This window comes from Mastigoproctus giganteus, chromosome 5, assembly GCF_048544385.1.
Source record: "Mastigoproctus giganteus isolate SK-2022 chromosome 5, ASM4854438v1, whole genome shotgun sequence".
In the NCBI taxonomy this organism is placed as follows: domain Eukaryota; kingdom Metazoa; phylum Arthropoda; class Arachnida; order Uropygi; family Thelyphonidae; genus Mastigoproctus; species Mastigoproctus giganteus.
Genome location: NC_143579.1, coordinates 174,113,625 through 174,134,082, shown reverse-complemented (window position 1 = coordinate 174,134,082; position 20,458 = coordinate 174,113,625). Strand labels below are relative to the sequence as shown.

At 40.1% G+C, this 20,458-nt stretch overlaps 1 protein-coding gene across 2 annotated transcripts in view; it reads right to left on the bottom strand.

Moving 5' to 3' along the window:
- Nucleotides 1–20,458, bottom strand: part of Septin4 (septin 4) — a 171,859-nt gene that overhangs the window by 10,897 nt on the left and 140,504 nt on the right. For both annotated transcript variants that reach the window (XM_090374273.1, XM_090374272.1), the window contains 2 exons: nucleotides 13,514–13,618; nucleotides 2,725–2,803 (listed from right to left, as the gene is read on the bottom strand). In XM_090374273.1, the coding sequence (XP_090230399.1) occupies nucleotides 2,725–2,803; nucleotides 13,514–13,618 (184 nt within the window). The remainder of the gene's footprint in view (nucleotides 1–2,724; nucleotides 2,804–13,513; nucleotides 13,619–20,458) is intronic.

Below are 20,458 nucleotides of genomic sequence, written 5' to 3'. Positions count from 1 at the left end.
TCTGTTGAAAGGGCCCATGTCCTGTGATCAGGAATGTAATTTGCAGTCCAGATGAAAACCAGGAAGGGGATTTTGGGAAAGTAATGTCAATGGATGGGAGAAATCTTCTGGTAATTTCTCCTTTTTGCGTGGTTTCTCATGGATGCTGCCAAAGTCCTTGAAGGTGTTTTGAAAATACCTTTTCTTTCTTGTTTCAGGTCATTGGTAAGATCCAGTTGTAGATTTAACAACTGTGTCGGAATTCCCTTCTTTAATCGATGTTAAAGGCCCCTTTTAATCACCTCAAGATAGAGCGGCAAGCATCCAGTGATAACCTGTAGGGCAGGGTGCCGACAGTGCAGCATGCCCTGCAGATAGACAACAGCATGAATCTCTGTATTGAGTCAGGTTTACGATTATTCTTTTCCAGGGTGGCCTTTGTACACCAAACTGAACCTCCAAACTGAACCACACAATTGGGAGAAACATCGCTTTATAGATGAGAGACAAAGCTTTATGCTTCAAACCCCAGTCCGCTGTGCTGACTCTTCTTATCATGGCCGTATACTTTCGGATTTTCTTTGATAAGTACTTGAGATGAGAGTGAAAGGTAAGACCGGTGTCAATGTAGATTCCCAGGTATTTGACTTCTGTGTAGAGACGGATGGGGATGTTATTTAACTTCATTGTTGGAGGCTTGCGTATTTGTATCTTTCCTTGAGGAGAATCGATTTTGTTTTTTCACCAGAAATTGAGAGGTTGTGGAATGCTGCCCAGTTTTGGAGCTTTTCCAGAGCTGTATTTGCTTTTGCTTCCAGTGCGGCTCTTGTGTCGGCTTGAACCACTAGGACAAGATCATCAGCGAAGGCCAAGGGTCTGGCCCCACCCAGGTCAAACCCCAGGAACTCGTCCAGAACAATGGACCAGAGGAATGGCCCAAGGACAGAGTCCTGAGGGCAACCCCGGTGAACGCATCTTGCGATAGTCTGGTATTTGCTTACAACTTGTAATTTTCTATTGCTGAGATATGATTTTAGACTATTGTATAGGTTCTTGGACGTGTTTGCCTGTCGAAGCCCCCGAAGGACACTGAGCCACCACAGTCGATCGAAGGCACCAGCAAAGTCCACCATGATGGCTAGAGTATACTTTGAAGTTGTCTGTGTAGCCTGGGTAATCAAGTTGTGTATAGCTTCTTCGGTGCTGGAGCCTGTCTTGAATCCAAACTGACATTGTGAGGTGAGTTGCTGATCGGTATAGTAGAGAGGCGATACAGCAGAAGTCGTTCTCGAAGCTTGCCAAACCGGAGAGCAGAGCAATTGGTCGGTAGGAGGGAGGAAGTTGGGGCGGTTTATCTGGATTACAGTCATTCTTCTTCTTCTCTGACTTTATGTAAGCTCTTCCCTTGGTCTCATCCTACACCATTCTTGTTTGTAACGACTTTGTGCTAACCGCCAGTTACCTTTATATGCCAAAATATTTGGGTAGTTCGTTACTTATTGGAGTTCCGGGGAAGTTAGCTGACGTAATGAAACTAAAGATTTATGTTTGCAAACAGATATGAAAAGATATGACAGGCCGCCGTAGCCTAGTGGTCCGGCGCGCGGGTGCATAAGGAGACGTGCTTTGAGTGACCGGGGTGCAAGCCCGTGACTGCTGAATACCGTGCTGTTTCTTGTATTCTATGTATCTTGTAAACTCCTCTGACCGTTTGGTCGTCCCGGAATATAAACAGAATTTTTTTTTTATTTTTTTTTTACTTGTCTTAAATAAGCGACAGTAGCAATTAGAGATGCTGTTATTTATTATTATTATTTTTTTCCTATTTCAAACCCCTTTTCCACACACTAGTTCTATCTGTACCTTATCTAGTTAGTGTCATTAAATCGAATAAATCGGTTGGGGCGGCCACACATAGCCATGTCATGTTTTCTCTACACCTGGCGATTTATTATCTGGTTTCGCTGCTGTAGTGAGTTAATTTGAAATGTAAATACAATAAATATTCGATTTAAAGGACGAAAAAAGTGACTAGAATGTATTCTGAGGTATTCATAAAATAGAGTAAACCTGGACCTCACGAGTCATGACATAAAAAAGTGTATTAATGAAATAGAGTGGCGCCTCCGTAGCCAGGAGCAGTAGTGCATAGTACACGCTTCTTGATTAGACCGGGGTTCGATCCCGTACCCACTAAATATGGAGGATGCGGTAGGTTAGGGAATGACCACCGCATATTCCCAGCCTGGATAAAGGGTGAGGGTTGGCGTCAGGCAGGGCCTCCGGCTGTAAAAATTGCATGCCAAAACAGTAAAAACGCTGACCCCATATAGTAATGGGAAAAGGCGAGGACAAAAAAAAAAAAAAAAAAAAATAATAATAATAATAATAATGAAATAGAGTAAACCAGGACTTCACGAGTCATAAGAAGGCAATGCAGTCTGTTTATGGCTAAGCTCATGTTTTCTTCCAATAAAGTCAATGTAAATAAAGTCTTGTTTTTCTTTATTTCGGTATTTATAATACATGTACAGAGTAACTGTTTAAGTAGTGAGTTATGTGGGATAAAAATGGTCTCGAAAAATTTCGATTTAATTAATGGACAATCCCCTCCACTTATTAATTTGTAAAATCCCTTTATTAATCTTTAAAACCTCCTTATTAATCTGTAATCACTAGACGAAAGGTTAAAGTTACTAATAAATATGCTCTACGTATGATATACTTATGATTTAAAGTTCTTACCTCTTCTTCCTTTTGTTGTAGAAGTCGATCGGTTTCTGTAACAGCTTCAAAGTTCGGTCCAGAATCTCTCCGTAGTTTGCTGAAAGACAGAGAATATAAGTAATTGCCCTATGAAACATTAACCTTTTAACCCAGTTCATACAATATAACGCACACAAAAGTTAAGGAACACAGAAACGTAAATAATACTTTAATAACGGAAATAACGTATCTTAACCATTAACAACAATACGATATTAATGTGTCTTATTAATGGACAAACACTGGAAATTTTTCTATCTGAAACTATAGTTATGCAAATGAGTTCAATATAATAGCGTAGCTTAATTTAATTTATTATGATACTCACCTTTTTATAATCTGCATTGATGTTGGAATAAATTGGATGATAATTTTAAATTTAAGTTAGCATGAATAAGTTAGGATTTAAAAACAGAATTAAAATGTGCGCAAGGAAGTAGAAGTGCACGTCTTCGTCCTTGATTATCTTGAAACAGGCCTATGGGGCTGGGAATTTCCATACTATAATAATTAATGATAGACACCAGCCAGGAATTAAACTAAAAATTTACTATACAATGAAATAATATACAATGAAATATGATGCAAATAAAATAAAACACTGATTAAATTATAGTTAAAATATAGTTTAAAACAATAAAATTAATTAAAATAAACTAGGTTAAAAGCGATAAAACAATACAATTGCAATGTATTGTAAACTAGGTTAAAAGCGATAAAACAATACAATGTATTGTTTTATCGCTTTTAACCTAGTTTATTTTAATTAATTTTATTGTTTTTAACTATATTTTAACTATAATTTAATCAGTGTTTTATTTTATTTGCATCATATTTCATTGTATATTATTTCATTGTATAGTAAATTTTTAGTTTAATTCCTGGCTGGTGTCTATCATTAATTATTATAGTTCGTCCTTGATTGTCAAATGTTGAAATTTGAAACGATTTTAGTTATACGGTTGGAAACAGAAGGCCAATAGCCATAACAAGTGGCTTTCGTTTTACACGTCTTCAGTTGGCAATGGTAGAATGAGAGAGTAAACGCGTGTATTTAGGAAGACTAGGTTCCCGTGATGCCCTTGGATACACGTGGGAATCTCAGGTGCATGAGATTCCAGACCGGTGCTATGTTATAGGGTAGTTTGGAATTTAATACTTGAAGAGTGGAATGAAATAATAATAATAATAATAATAATAATAATAACAATTTTAAAACTGGATTTTAATTTGATAATAGGAATGGCTGAATCTACTAACGGGGTGTGATTGAACATGTGTTGCTAATTCGGTATTGGACTGTCCCGTCCTAAAGCTATTGTAGTGGTAGTAAGCACGTGTGTTTGATGTTTTGGTAGAACCGTATTTTGTGGTGGTGCTACCAATGTAGCAAGCGTTAAAGTTATCTTGACATTTTATTAAGTAGATGATATTATTCATGGCACTAATGTGGTAATTTTGTGTATCTTTATATGAGTTGAATAATGAACCTAGTTTATTGTAAGATGAGAATGTAAGGGTGATATCAGTACTTTTGAATAAACGGCGGAATTGGTTGGCAAAATTACTATGGTAAGGGAGGATAATACGTGGATTATTATTGGACATGCGTTTGGGTGGGTTGTTGATATTATTTTGGACTGTGATAATAGTTTGATTAATTGAATAGGATATTTCCTAGATATGAATTTACTTGTAAGATATTGTAGTTCATTATTAAGGTCATAATGTGTGGAACTGTATTTTATAGCATTGTAAATTTGATTATAAAGGACTGCTTTTTTTGTGTTGAGGGGGTGATGTGATTCAAAGTGTAAGTATTTGTCCGTGTGAGTATTTTTTCTGAAAATCCTTGTTCCTAGTTTTGTATCGCTTCTGTATATAGTGAGGTTTAGGAAATTAATTTTTCCCCTTTCTTCCAATTCCAGGGTATATTTTAATATATTATGCATGGAATTAAATTTAGTGAAAAGATCATTTATTGTGGATTTGTGCCCTATTAAGAGGATATCGTCAGCGTATCGTATAAATAATTCTTAAATACAAGCGTTTACTGTCATTCTACCATTTCCAACTGAAGACGTGTAAAACGAAAGCCACTTGTTATGGCTATTGGCGTTCTGTTTCCAACCGTATAACTAAAATCGTTTCAAATTTCAACATTGACAACCCAGGACGAAGACTTGCACTTCTACTTCCTTGCGCACATTTTAATTCTGTTTTTAAATCCTAACTTATTCATGCTAACTTAAATTTAAAATTATCATCCAATTCATTCCAACATCAATGCAGATTATAAAAAGGTAAGTATCATAATAAATTAAATTAAGCTACGCTATTATATTGTGTCAGTTATAAATGGTACTTTAAGAGATCTACAATTTTCGAATTGCAAATGAGTTCATAAATGGCATAAAATCGCGTATTGTGATGAGATCAATCTTAATCTCATTTTACAAAGTGTTCCCTATTAGAGAGGATGAGGAATGATTATGTCTTAGGCAAACGATCGGAAATATACAAAATTGACATCCGATAAATTTAACTAATTCAGACCCGAAACTGGCTCAACTAAAACATCAATTTGGCCTTCACAAGAAACAATTCCACATTTTTTGTTTAATGAAAACACCAAACACTAGACGTATTAAACCTATAGTACTTAGTACCGTTCTTGGATTGGAGGTTGAGAAGACGAAAGAAGATATTTATTGACATTAGACTTGAACTTCTGTAGGCTGTAATATTCAGGAAATGCGTAGGAAGCAAGGTTGTTCCAGAAAACGGGAGTTGAATGAATAAACGAGGAAAATGAAAAGTTGGTTCTGTGAAATTGAAGTTGGACAGTAAATGGCTGGTGGCTGCACCTGTTCGGACAGTTTTGAAAGAGAGAGCGGGAATTATAGAAGCCAGTGCAGAAGAACAGTGCTCATGGAAGTATCTGTGGAAAAGGCATGCAGCAGAAACAATACGTCTAAGAGACAGCGAGTGGAGAGACTCTGTTAGCGATGAGTCATTAATTTACCTAACTGCCCTCTTCTGAATGGAACCTACAAAGCCTGAGAGAGGTTTTGGGGGCACCACCCCAGACGTGGGAACAATATTCCCAATATTCCATGGCAGGGCGGATTTGCGATTTATACAGAGTGAGCAGCTGTTCGGAAGAAAAGTAACGCCGAGAGCGAAAGAGAACACCAAGTTTTTTAGATGCAGAGGAAGCAATATTTGTAATGTGCTTGTGCCAAGAGAGATTAGAAGTCAGGGTAATCCACAAAAGAGATATATCAACTTGCCTATAAATTGGAGTGTTACCAAAGATAACAATCCCTTTTGTGAGATATAAGACAAGACTGAGTGTTAGAAGGATTGAAATCAACTAAGTTGTCTTTGCCCCACTAGAGAATTACCTGGAGATCGGCATTTAAAGAATTGGTAGCGAATATTCGAGAAGTTGAAGATGATTGAGCAGGGCAAGGTTTCTCAAAATGGAAAGTGGAATACAATGTGCTATCATCGGCATAACTATGGATAGGATTTCCAGTCAATGGAAGAAGGTCATTAATATACAAGAGGAAAAGAGTGGGGGAAAGAACTGAACCTTGAGCGACACCAGCATTAGTGGAGTAGTTAGAAGACAGAGAACCATCTACCATCACCCTCAGTGAGCTATCAGAGAGAAAACTGGATAACCAATTACAAAAAACAGTTGGCAAACCATAAGATGGAACCTTGTTTAGAAGGCCTTAATGCCGAACACGATTGAAAGCCTTTAAGATGTCAAGAGCAACTGCTTGTGTTTCACCGAACTTTTCCACTGAATTTGCCCATAAATGGGTAACATAAGCAGAATATCACCGGTGGATCGGCACTGACGGAATCCATACTGGCGATCGTTGATCAGACGGGAGGTTTCTAGGTAGTTTTAAGAGTTAGCGGTTAATTGATTTCTATATTACTTTAGAAAGTGTAGAAGTAATTGCAATGGGACGATAACTGGATGGGAGGAACTTGTCACTCTTTTTAGAAAATGGCTGGATATGAGAAAATTTCCAAGCAGAAGGAAAAACACCTTTGCAATAAGAAAGCGAAAAAAAGGCGGCAAAGAAGAGGAGTAGGTTCAGGAGCACAGGTTTTGAGAACAAGTATAGAAATACCATCAGGACGTGGACCTTTCTTAGCATTGAGATCCGTCAAAATCCTTCTGACATCCCTTTGACGGAAGACCACAGGAGGCATTGAATGGATCGTGTTGGGAATCGTGGGAGGTGTTTTATCAAAATCATTAATACATGAGTTGGAAGAAAAATGGGATGCTAGCATGTCAGCTTTATCCTTGTTTGAAGTAACAACGGAACCATCTGGTTTTGACAGAGGTGGGAGCAGAGATGGGCAAAAGTTGCGGTCAATAGCTTTGGCAAGAGACGTCTACGAGTGTACTCAGTCTGTGTTAGATTGTTTCAGAGGCCAGGTGGCATCGTCGACACGTCTCATCGGACGCTTGGCCATGTATTTTCTAGTTTCTGGTGTTTATTACCTGGTCTTGGATGGCGAGCATGACTCCTTCAGTCTCGGGGAAGAGCGTCACGCTCGTAAGCCATGCATTGGAAGCAATGTTATCGATGTGATCTTGATGGAGGTCATTGTAGTGTCTACCATGGAGTGTCTTCTCTGCCCATCTTTCTAGCTTAGTTTGTGCCTCCTGGTTGGGGAGGACTCCTCGCTTAGGTTGAGTGAAGTATACCGCTTGTCTGTCTTCCTTATGGCCTGGCGGATTGCTGCTGTGTGTTTCTGGAAGTATTCCTTCATGATAACAATCGCTGTTTTCTGTTGCTCTATCAGGTCCTTGAGGTCTCTTCTTCCCTCTTTCTGAGCAATTGTCAGTCTCTCCACGGCTGACTTCGGGTGGTGTTGGCGGCTCTTAGTCATCACTGTCCTTGTATTTCTCATGATATCCTCCAGCTCGGTGTTAGTCCAATCTATGACCCAGAAGGAGTATGTTAGCACTAGGACTGCATAGGTGTTTATGGCTTTAACTGTGTTCCCTCCGTTCAGCTTTACTTTCAGCAGGCTTCTGAGTCTCTGATGGTATTTTACGGTCAGGCAGGCCTTAATTTCCTTGTGCTGTAACTGCTGAACCTGCATCATTCCCAAGTATTTGTAGGCCTCTCCCATGGCTTCGGTCTCTTTACCCTTCTGCAGCTGGTGGTTTCGGTTGACTAATTTTCCTTAGTACAGTGCAGTGTGTGGGTTTTGCATTTGTCTAGACCAAAATCCATTCTAATATCATTGCTGGATTCTTCGGTGATCCGGAGTAGTTGCTGGAGGTGCTTCTAGGTTCCCGCGTAGAGGTTGATGTCATCCATGTACATCAGGTGGGTGGGGTGTACAGGTTCTTCCTTCCTTCGTTGAGGTTATATCAGTACTTGCTACTGTTGAACATGATGGATAGCGGATTAAGTGCTAGACAGAACCACAATGGGCTCAGGGCATCCCTGAAAGATTCCTCTCCTGATGGGGATTGGCCTGGTGGTACTCCATTTCGCAATCATTTCTCCTAGGAAGTTTGTCACTATCGGATTGAATTTTTGTTGTTATTATTATTATTATTCATCTGTATATTTCAGCAAAGGTTTGTTTGCACCGCTATTATACAGCCGACTGGCTAGAAGGGTGTACAAAAAAGGCATAACTATTATTCACAATATTTACAATAATATTCAAAATTTATTTATAATATTTTACAAAAAATTGTGGTTAGACATTAATTTAATGTTTCTTGATTTCGATAAGATTTGAATAGTAGTAGTAGTAGTAGTAGTGGCATGTGATGCAAGAAAGGAAATGTATGAGCTTATGCAGCATCAGCCAAAAAAAAAAAAAAAAAAAAAAAATTACAACACAGTTCCCTCTAAATGTTTGTCCAGTTCCTCCTTAAATTTATTTAACCTATAAACTTCCACAACGACAGATGGAAGTTTGTTCCAGCAATTACCCACCCGCTGGCCAAAGGCAAATTTCCGCACATCTATTCTCCATCTGTCTTTCCTCAGTTTGAATTTATGCCCCCTTAGGTTCGTAATCGGAACAAGTGGAAGAATCCCATCAGAATTCAGCGTGCTCTGCCTATTCAAGGCCTTATACACTTCAATCAGATCACTTCGCAGGTGCCTAGTCTCCAGCTGCTGCAATTTGCAGAACTTAAGCCTCTCTTGGTAAGAGGGTCCTGCTACTACTACCGCTTGTTCTACCTTCTAATCCTAGAAGTTTAGGTGGGGCAAAGCTGAAAAAATACTGAGTTTACTTCGGGATGCTCCCATTTTATAATTGTACTGAGTTGTAGGCTTCGGAAAGAATCTTTACTCTGTATTGTTTGCTATGACAGTATTTCGTTGGAACTATTTTCAGTGAATTGAACAAGTTTACTGTATTCCTTGGGAAAAGATTCTTTAGGCAAGAAAGTTTGTTTATCACAGACCTTAATGGAAGGTGGGGGGGGGGTTACTAGGACTGCATTCGTTGGGTAGAGATGAGGCCTTGAAGACTTGCTCCGTCAATTACTCTGGCAAGGATTTGAGAAATTAAGAGGTTCTTGTTCGATGCTATGCAAAATCGGCAGGGAGGGATGAGTAGGTTTGTATATGATACTGCTTTTGAGATGGTGAATGGGTTGCCTATTACCCTAGTCATCCATCTCGCTGTCCAGTACTCGACTGCGAGAAATCTGCTTATATAAGACAGTGGGACAGAAGACTAGATTGGAGATGAGTAGAGTGCAATTAGTTGTAGGCACTGTTGGACGTATCTCACGATTACTTCCACGTTGAGTAGATTCGTCAGCTCCTGCGAATTGCTCATATTGTAGGGCACGTTTTATTTTTCATTGTGGAGAAATGACTCTGAAAGGTGAGACCTTCATCCCATGTTAAGCCAAGGTCTGTGTGAGATTTCACTTTCTGTATTTGCGAACCGTTATGAGAGGCTTTGATATCATTCTTCATTGTCTTTTTGGTAAAGGTGAGTTGAGCTGATTTGGATATACTAGGTTCCAGACCTATTTCTTGTAAATAAGCTACGGGGCTGCCAATTAGTGTAGCGAATCGATAAATTACGAGGTGTCTGTGCAGCGTCATTAGAAGTTATATACAATTTGAGGTCGTCCGCGTAGGACGAGAAATCACTGTACATTGAGAGGGTCTGCGTGGGTAGCACAGTGGTATCGTCACCGTCCTTCCCACACCGGGTGGAAAAGGCCCGAGGTCGAATCCCGTCGATGACGCGAGGAACTTTAGTGGGCTTTTTTCGCTTCGTGGCTGAGTTAGTCGGTCTCAGGCGTAGATAGCAAGGTTTTTCCCTCAGAAACTGGGTTTTTTTCGTCCAGCAAAACAGGCAAATCGACCAGAGAACACACGCAATTTACAGACACGAATACGGGTTAATGTAATCATTTACGGGTAACACTAATACAGTAATTTTTTTTTTTTTTTTTTTGTACGTTGAGAGGGTCTGCGCGGTAGCACAGTGGTATCGTCACCGTCCTCCCCACACCGGGTGGAAAAGGCCTGGGTTCAAATCTCGTCGATGACGCGAGGAACTTTAATGGGCTTTTTTCACTCCGTGGCTGAGTTAGTTGGTCTCAGGCGTAGATAGCAAGGTTTTTCTCCCCAGTAACTGGGGTTTTTTTCGTCCAGCAAAACAGGCAAATCAACCATAGAACATACGCAATTTACAGACACAAATACGGGTTAATGTATTTAATTACGGGTAACCCTAAAATAATAATTTGATTTTTGTACGTTGAGAGGGAGCGAACAGTAAACTGGATAGAACATCCTGTGGTACTCCACGTCATACAATGCACACCTGCCTGAAAGATTTATGGTTGATGAGCAGCTGCCTGGGCGTAACAATTAGGTTGGTGATTTTTAATAGGGTTCCTGTAATACCAAAGTATTTCTCCAAAATGTAAATCACAGCAGAGATTGAGGGCCTATCATAAGCAGCAGATACATCAAAGAAAATTATATCCAGTTGAGATCGTTGTTGAGAGCTGTTTGCATTTTAAACAGGGTGTCAAGTAGGTTGGTATTGACTGCCATCCATGCTAGAGGTTTACTTGAATCTTCTGTATGATCAGGGGAAGATACTCAAGACAGATTTGGAGATGTATGGGATGCTTTCTGAACGTGGCACTCAGAGCTACAAAGTTATCCGATTTGCATCGATTGTTTGTAACTTGACGAGTATAGTAAGGTAATTCCTCCGCCACGTCTGTTATCTCTGGAGTTATGGAGGCTGAGGTATAAATAAGGCTGAACTGTTACATCCAGTTGTCTTTGGTGTGATAATTAGGTTTCAGTTAAGCAGATGAACTGATATTCAAATAGTAACATGATGGTTTGTAGAGGGTATAGTTTATTACTGATGCTGCGTACATTTTGGTAAGGCGCCTCCGTAGCCAGGTGGGAAGGAGCAGCAGTGCGTAGCACACGCTTCTTGATTAGGCCTGGGTTCAAGCTCGTCACCACCAAATACGGAGGATGCGGAAAGGTCTGGGAATGTCCACCGCATATTCCCGGAGCAATATGGCCTTAGTTGCTAATGCTCCTAAAAACCAAATAACAAATAACAACAACATTTTGGTAAAAGCATTTAAGGGGGGTTGTTTGGACAGGTTGGCAAGGAGCCTTGCAGACAATTTCATTTAGTAAGATGAAGATGAGGTTCGTTCTCTGTATGTTTTTATTAGTATTCCTGGTGACAAGGTACGAGTATCCAATACTTTTGGTTCGTCGTGCTTGTGACTGCACCATCTGCTGTCCCGGTTTCCGGGTGGGAACTGCTGACAGCAGCTTATGCTGCTGTGTGATCTTACTGTGAAAGGGTACAACCTCTCTACCTTGCTGAATTAGTTGAAAGTTGTCAGCTATGGTGGATTGGTTGATATATCCCTCTCCCAGGTTCGTCCCGAGATTCTGCTCTGCTGGTAGTCTATTTTGAATTTTCTTGCTTTTTGCTTGGATCCTGTTAGTTCTTCCCATCTGGTGGCCTGCTACTTGCTAACGAAGTGGAATTCTTTCCTGCTCCGCGAATTTTCCACTCTCTTCCGAGTGAAATTCTGACGTTTGGACTTTTTTCTGCGTGGGACGCTGCATCCGTGCTGCTCCAGCAGGCGGGCTTAGATGTCGATCTTCTTTAGCCTGTTCTCTGGGCCGCTGTGGGCTATTCGAACCACACCCTTCTTGAAGGTGTTTTTACTTACTATCGGTTGCTGCTTCTCTCTAATCTAGGAGGGGATCTTCTCTTTCTATTCCCCTTTCACTTTCTGTACTGTTAGTCCTTTCTGCTCCTTTCCTTGGCAGCTGACGGTCTTGTTCAGACCAGAATCAGGACAACTAATAAGCGTCCCTCTGCTGTCCCGGCCCGATTACCCGTACCGATAGGTGGATTCTGAAAGGCTCATTCCCAGCGAGTATTGTCGGCTTCGGACCAGACCAACCCACCGGCAGTCAGTAGTCGAATCTATCGCTTGGCTGAATGAGATAAATCAAAATACGGCCTTGCATTATCAAAAATTGGTTCAGAGTCTACTGATGAGATACAGTACGTAATTAAGGCCGAAGCTATCACCCATCTTTGGCCTTAATTTACAGTATTTTGTTTATACAATATTTAAAGGCTAATAATATTAGCTTTTAAATATTGTGTGAATGAAACGTTCATTGAACATTATGGTGCCCGTTTACTTTTAGCAATACAGTTTATTTTGTGTATAATTTGTTCACTTGTATTTTCCTCTCATTAAAGCATTGAAGTTGAGACTTTGTCATGTTTATTGATAAACTTAATTTTTGTTTAATATAAAGAATACTCCTTTGGATGCAAATAGAAAAAAAAAAAAAAAAAACTGAGAGAATGTTAAAATTAACCGCACAGTAGTGAAACTGAAAGATTACTGAAATCTGAGTGGGATGAGCTAGACTTCAGAGAACACTGTTAATCCACCGTCGGATAATTTAGGTTCTACTGTTGTTTTCAGTTATCACGACTAGACCAGGGGTGGCGAAACTTTTTAAGGGTGTGTGCCAAAATTGACTAAATCTTTTAAAATACTATCCTTGCGTGCCCAGAACACCAAATTGGCTAAATCGTGTGCCAAAATTGGCTACATATTTTAAAAAAACTACCCTCGCGTTTCAGAACACAAAACGCATAATGCTTTGTTATCCTTCTTAATCAATGCAAATCTTTCACTCCAAGATTCTTAAAATTATCTGCTACTCCCCTCTTCATTTGAATGTTTTTGTTTCTTTGCTGGTTGAGCTGACATTCTAAACAATCTGTAGAGGACAAATAGCAATTAAAATATTTATGAGAATTTATGGGAATTAATGAAACATAATCTCCAATCTCCACGCCACATACAAACCGTAATTGACAATGAAGGAGACTACACTAAATACTGAATGTGGATAATATATCTCATATAACTTTATCAGTAACTTATGTTCTGGTGTGAAATATACAAATTTTTTTCTTAATCTCGTTTCACAATTTTGTCAGTACGTCTCGCCACGCCGACTTCAAACAAATCACTGCATGAAGTTTGAAATTTTTTTTGGGTACGCGTTCCATTGGTTCGCTACCCCTGAACTAGACAAACAGAATCACACAATCTTGTCTTGTACGATTCTTGCCATCAACTTTGGCTTTAAGGCAATAAAATAAAAACAGATACTATTAAATTCATTGCTGATTATTTAGTACTTACTTTCTTTCTCTGGCGGCCTGCTGAGATATTTTGGTTATGTATTGGGCTCTATAGTTTTCATAATGTACATCTCGAGTTACGTCTTTTAGATCTTGCATGTGAGTGCTGAAAGAAAGGTAAATCGGTTCATTTTCGAAAAAAAAAAAAATAACAAATAGTGAGAACTGGTATAAAAAATTCAAGAAGAATGTTTGAATGCCATTTGAACCATTAGGAATTCTTGTGTTCGTTTTCAGTTGGGACTGTAGTTACACGAACTCATCCGGTAGGAGTAGGATCTCAGTGTTCTCTGTGAATAATTTAGGGTTTCTCAACTCGCCCAACAGACACATCGGTCGATGAATGCAGAGCTGAATGAAATAATACACAACAAGAAGATCCCACATAACATCAAAGGAACTGAAGAAATAGGATCAATGTAGCCAATACGCAAACTCCACAAACAACACTCTAGCTACCTGAAACAATAACGCATAATTTGGACATTTCGATATACTGTACACAATGCCCTCCAGCATGTATTCAGCTACAAATGGGAGGGAAAAAAATATATATAATGTCTGGTTAGATGAAAGGCATTTACTGTAATATCAAGTTTCAGTTCCACTGGCTTTGATGATATCGATAACTCTCTGGCGGGGAGAGCTCATTCTGCAAGTTCTTGGTATGTGGAGACAGGAATTTGTTCCACTCCTCCCATAAGGTTATGCGTAGTTCTCTTATTAAACTAGGACGTCCCCATATCGCTTTTTATGAACTTAGTGCAAGCGACGAGATTTGTATTTTACACTCTTTTGTGTGTGTGTGTGTGTGTGTGTGTGTGTGTGCATGCGCGCGCGCTTGAGACCATATGAACGTTTAGAGGGGCCAACCGAAAAATTTGCCGAGACTGAGAGGACCGAAGTGAATAAATGATCCGGACTTGTAATATTGTGAGCTTTAAAGTTTTATAGTTTTGAAATTTTATATTGTATTTAGTGTTTTACTAAAAGTCCTGGAAAGGAGTGTTGGTGAGCACAATCAATCCTTTGTAGATTGGATTGATCTCAGGCTTGTCACTATGAGAGATGAAAGGGTTGAGGAGGAGTCCTCATTCGGGTCAGATGGATCATTGACAGAGGTGGAAATGTAAGAAGTACATGAGGAACAAATCTAGTTAAAGGAAGCAATAGTGTACGTTGAAGAATCTAGTCAAGGTCAATTTCTGGAATTGAAAACGATGTGTGGGAGGAGTTCATGGAGATAAGAAAGACTCGGATCAATCTCCAGAAATTCTTATGGAAGTAAAACTTCTTTAGGCGCGCCCCAGGCAGTTTTCAGATGACAGTAACTTGCGTTCGTGGATTGACAAAAAAACAACGAAAATGCGACCATTCCCATAAGTAAATGCATTACAGGTACTTTTTATAACCAACTATTGTACCATGATAAATATCCCGGTTTTTGTGCGATCACCGAACTTAAACAGCGTTAAGTACAGCTAATAATTTGGAGGGTGACCAGCTGGTTTACTTGAGTTTTTGTCCTTATTTATTTATTTTCTCTTTTGTTAACCTGTGGAAAAATATTCTTCCGATTTTCACGTATCATTTAAATTTGTTAATTGGTATGATAATGGGCTCACATCTGGCAAGTATGGGCTTGGCACACCCAGGGTCCTGAGCTGGATATCATCATTCTTCTTTTTCTTGATGACCCTCTCTCTCTCTCTCAGGGTAATTCAGAATTTTTTTTTTTTTTTTTTTGCTGGTGCAGCATAAGCCTCAGGCTTCCTTGCACCATATGGCTAATAATAATAATAATAATAATAATAATAATAATGTAAATCTGTGCTTTTATCTTTACTGTTATAGCCTATGGATAATATTCCTTATATTTTCGCTCACTAGAATCGCCGTTAAACCAATATAATTCAATTCGTAAACGTGATCACAATGACCGGCGTTTACTACATTATCGTATAGTGAAGGATATATTGTTATGGAGCGTCACAGGCGCCTCCGTATTCAGGTGGGCAGGAGCAGCAGTGCGTAGCACACGCTTCTTGATTAGACCGGGGTTCGACCCCGTGACCATTAAATACGGAGGATGCGGTAAGGTCAGGGAATGACCACCGCATTATCCCCGGAGCAATATAGCCTTAGTTGCTAATGCTCCTAAAAATCAAATGACATATGGAGCGTCCGTTATAAAGTGATTTTATCGTACAGTGAACCAATTGTAAAGCGAGGGGTTAAGTGGGCGTTGTAAGGCGTATAGAGCACGTATACGTGCAATGCGTTCGTGGATTGACAAAAAATTCCCAAGAAAATGCAACACAAAATGATTCATCCCCCCCTCCTCCAACACCATTGTGCCACTCCGTACCAGGCGCGAGCGACGCAGGATCCCCTACTAATTGCATCATGCCATTTCTTTCGTCATTCTTCATCGTATTTAATAAAAAAATTACGAAGGATGTTGTTGTTGGGTTTTTAGGAGCATTAGCAACTAAGGCCATATTGCTCCGAGGATATGCGGTGGTCATTCCCTGATCTTTCCGCATCCTCCGTATTTGGTGGTGGTAACGGGCTCGAACCCCGGTCTAATCAAGAAGCGTGTGCTATGCACTGCTGCTCCTGCCCACCTGGCTACGGAGGAGCCCAATTACGAAGGGGGGGGGGGAATTACAATTCAACATGTCGAAGACTAATAGTGAGCATTGTAAGGTATTTAGCATGTATACGTGCAATGCCACCACCGAAATCACCTCCATTTAGTACAAAGGAGAGAACTAAGCTATTTCGATAGCGGAAGAAATTACAGCGAGATGGATTGAACAAAGAAGCTGGAGAAGAACAAAGAAGCCTTACATCTCCCCAGAAATGTTAGAAGTGAATTTGGAAGAAAGAGTCATGGAAGTTGATACTGCAAATGAAAACGATGAAAAGTCCTCGAAACCCAGTCATAAACGAAAAGCGAAGAAGCCAAAACCAACTGCCAAAAGTACTCCATCATTTCGTGCAACACGTAGCAGGCGTAAGCAAGAGGATTTTAAGAAACACCGGAGCATCCACGCACAGTTTAAACCTATATTCCTGGATAATGATTTCGGTTCAGTGTGTTCCGTGTGTGATCGGCTTTGGTTCAAGTACGATGTGGCGATTGTAGCAGCTCGAGATCTTCAAATAGCATTTCCAAATGAGGATGTAAGTCCCTGGAGAGTTCACATTGCATCCAGGAATATTCTTCTTCTTTCTCAGATGCTTACCGGTGTGATTGACGCCTCCAGTCTTCGAGGACTTATCTCTACTCCACGTGCTGGACGCAGTAATGACAGTCCCTACCTACCGTTGCATTCTATACTGTGCAACCTGTGCTGTCTGAAGAATTTCTTCCCAAACAACGCAGTGAACCTTTTCAATTCATTGACAATAGACCCTGTGAAATACTCCGAAAGCAAGCAGCATAGAGTGAAGAGCATCTCAGAAGCGCACTGCTTACTTCAACTATAATCTTGACAATGAGTGAATTTGTAAACAATATTGTAAATATACGCACTTGTGTAAATATTGTAAATAATTGTATTCGTGCATTTTTGTACACCCTTCTCATATTGTATATAATTGCAATTCTTGCATTTTGTACACCCTTCTAGCCGGTCGGCTGTGTATAAGGGGTGAAAGCAAATACTTGCTATTTTTAATAAACGGATATAATAATAATAAGTAAAATGTCAGCCTGTAACAGCTGTCGTGACTCTCTCAAGAACAAAGTGATTCCGGCTCTATCGAAGTCAAATGGTTTTAAATATCATCGATGCCACAGCACTTGCCGAAACTATATTTGGTAATGGAACATCTCATATCTCCGAGGTTCCCATTCATGCAGATTCGTCGCCTACTGCATTCATACGGTCAATACGGGATCCTCGGTCCAGTGATAAATATTCGCCTAAAGAAGTTTCACTTAACTTCCGCTAAGCGTGCTCGGCGCACATACATTTTTTTTTTTTTTTTTTTTTTTGTGATGCTAACAGGGTGACTCGCGCGGCCATGAATAGTATGTTGACCATGTGGGACACACTCCATTTTTTTTAATGGCCTCTGTCAGGAAGCTCAGGCAACCCTTGCAGAGGCTAGCCAGATTATAATGGGCAGCCTGGCTCACCTCCCAGTGGTTGTGGCGGGCAACGTAGGGTCCCACTAGGGGCTCCGCTGCCAAGCAGCCAGACACAACAACAGAACAAAGCACAATACTACATTAACCATACATTACACTTTTTTTTCTGGCTGTGCACTAGTTCTGCATTTCGTCACAGAGTACATATGGGCGCCTCCGTATCCAGGTGGGAAGGAGCAGCAGTGCGTAGCACACGCTTCTTGATTAGACCGGGGTTCGAGCCCGTCACCACCAAATACGGAGGATGCGGAAAGGTCAGGAATGACCACCGCATATTCCCGGAGCAATATGGCCTTAGTTGCTAATGCTCCTAAAAACCAAATAACAAACAACAAACAAACAAACTATGCCACACTCGAAGACTAAGCCATTAAGTTATATGTACAAAATAAAAAAATAAGGTTTTGTCATATAGAATTAGAGATTGTCAGTCATTGGCTCAAAGTCAGGAGCAACAATTTACCTCTATTTTGAAAATTGATATAGGTAATGAAAAGGAGCATGAAAATGATCCTGCTGTGGCCTTAGTCAAAGCGGATAAGGATGAGATAAAGAAAAGCGAAGAGGTTGAGAAAAAAAATTACAGAAGAAATAGGCCAAGTATGAAAAAAGTAAAAGTTAAGAAGACAAGGAAAATAAGACAAGGATGGGGTTTTCCAGCACTTGTTTCTATGGCTGATATGAAGGAATTTGGTCTGAGGATTGAAACTCCAAAGAACCCTAGCCCAAAACTTATGGTATATGAGGTTCAAAAGGAATCGAGAAATATGAATTATTAAAAGAAATGTGGGAACGAACCCTTCAGGAATATGTTTTTGCAGTACAAGATGTTAAAGCAAGTGTGATAGCGCGCAGTTTCTAGAGTTAGTGGAAGAAATAGTAGTAGTAGTAGTAGTAGTAGTAGTGGCATGTGATGCAAGAAATCAAATGTATGAGCTTATGTAGCATCAGCCAAAAAAAAAAAAAAAAATCACACCATTCCCTCCAAATGCCTGTCCAGTTCCTCCTTAAATTTATTCAACCTATCAACTTCCACAACGACAGATGGAAGTTTGTTCCAGCAATTAACCACCCGCTGGCTAAAGGCAAATTTCCGCACATCTATTCTACATCTGTCTTTTCTTAATTTGAATATATGCCCCCTTAGGTTCGTAATCTGAACAATTGGAAGGATCCCATCAGAATTCAGCGTGCTCAACCCATTCAAGGCCTTATACACCTCAATCAGATCACCGCGCAGATGCCTAGTCTCCAGCCACTGCAATTTGCCTCTCTTGGTAACAGGATCCCTTCATTCCCCTCACCAATCTTGTTGCCCTTCTCTGTACATGCTCAAGTAAATCTACATCCTTCCTGAAATGAGGCCTCCAGACCTGTACGCAGTACTCAAGGCGTGACCTGACCATTGCCTTATACAGAGGGATAATCACCTCCTTTTCCTTGCTAGCAAAATTCCTATATATCATTGACAAAACCCCATGACCTGCCCTGGCAGCCTGTCTGTATTGCTCAGAGAACTTCATATCTGACTGCACAATTACTCCCAGGTCTTTTTCATTTTCTACCACCTTAAGTGTAGTACCACACAGTTGGTACGTTTCTCTGGGGTTACTTCTACCCATATGCAGTACTTTGCATTTGTCAAGGTTAAACTTCAGTTGCCACTTCTTAGCCCATCTTCCCAAATTATCTAGATCCTGTTGCAGTAGCACACTGCCATTACTGTCATTAACAACCCTTCCACCCTTTGTATCATCTGCAAACTTCGACATTAAGCCTGATATACCTTCATCAATATCATTGATAAATATACAAAACAACAGTGGACCTAACACCGAACCCTGTGGGACTCCACTAATAACATTAGTCCAAGAAGAGCAGCACCCATTGATTACCACCCTCTGTCTTCTCGCACTTAACCATCCTTTCATCCATTGTAGCAACTTACCCTTAATACCATTCTGCTCCAATTTGTACAATAGTCTTCCATGCGCAACAGTGTCAAAAGCTTTCCTGAAATCCAAATATATGATATCAAAATTATTTTTTGCATCCAGTTCCTTTGTAACCACATCATAATATCCTATCAAATTTGTCAGACAAGATTTTCCCTTAACAAACCCATGCTGTGTCTGAATTATTGCTGCAGTCTTGTCTAGATGATCCTGCAATGCATTTTTAACCAGCGACTCCATTATTTTACCCGGAACAGAAGTTAAACTAACTGGTCTGTAATTACTCGTGTCACCCTTTGATTCCCCTTTGTGAATTGGGGATACATTTGCACATCTCCAGTCCGTGGGAACCTCCCCTGAGTCCAAGGATGCTCTCATAATTATGGCTAAGGGTTTGCTTAGTTGCTTTGCCGCCGCCTCTAATATAACTGGATAGATCCCATCCACCCCAGGTGCTTTTCTTACGTTTAACTTCAACATTTTCTCTTCCACTTTGCTCTCAGTTATTACAAGATCATTAAGCACCCTGCTACAATTTGATGAATAACTGGATTTTTGAAGTAACTAAAAGAGTCTCTTTTGAAAGAGTGCGTGCTTTACTGGGACTGGCCCATCTTCCCGTGGTGTGGACGAGAATCCAGAATCATATCTCCAGGTGATTGGTACTTCTGTTTAGCCAAGTGGCCAGAAGAGAATAACAGAACACACGCAATACGCGAAACCTACACCAACACATTTCTGGTCCATTTACAGTTGATTCTGATCTTCACAGTGACACGAGGCGGAGTTGAACAGACGTTCTAGGTGCCGCCCTTTACACACACACACA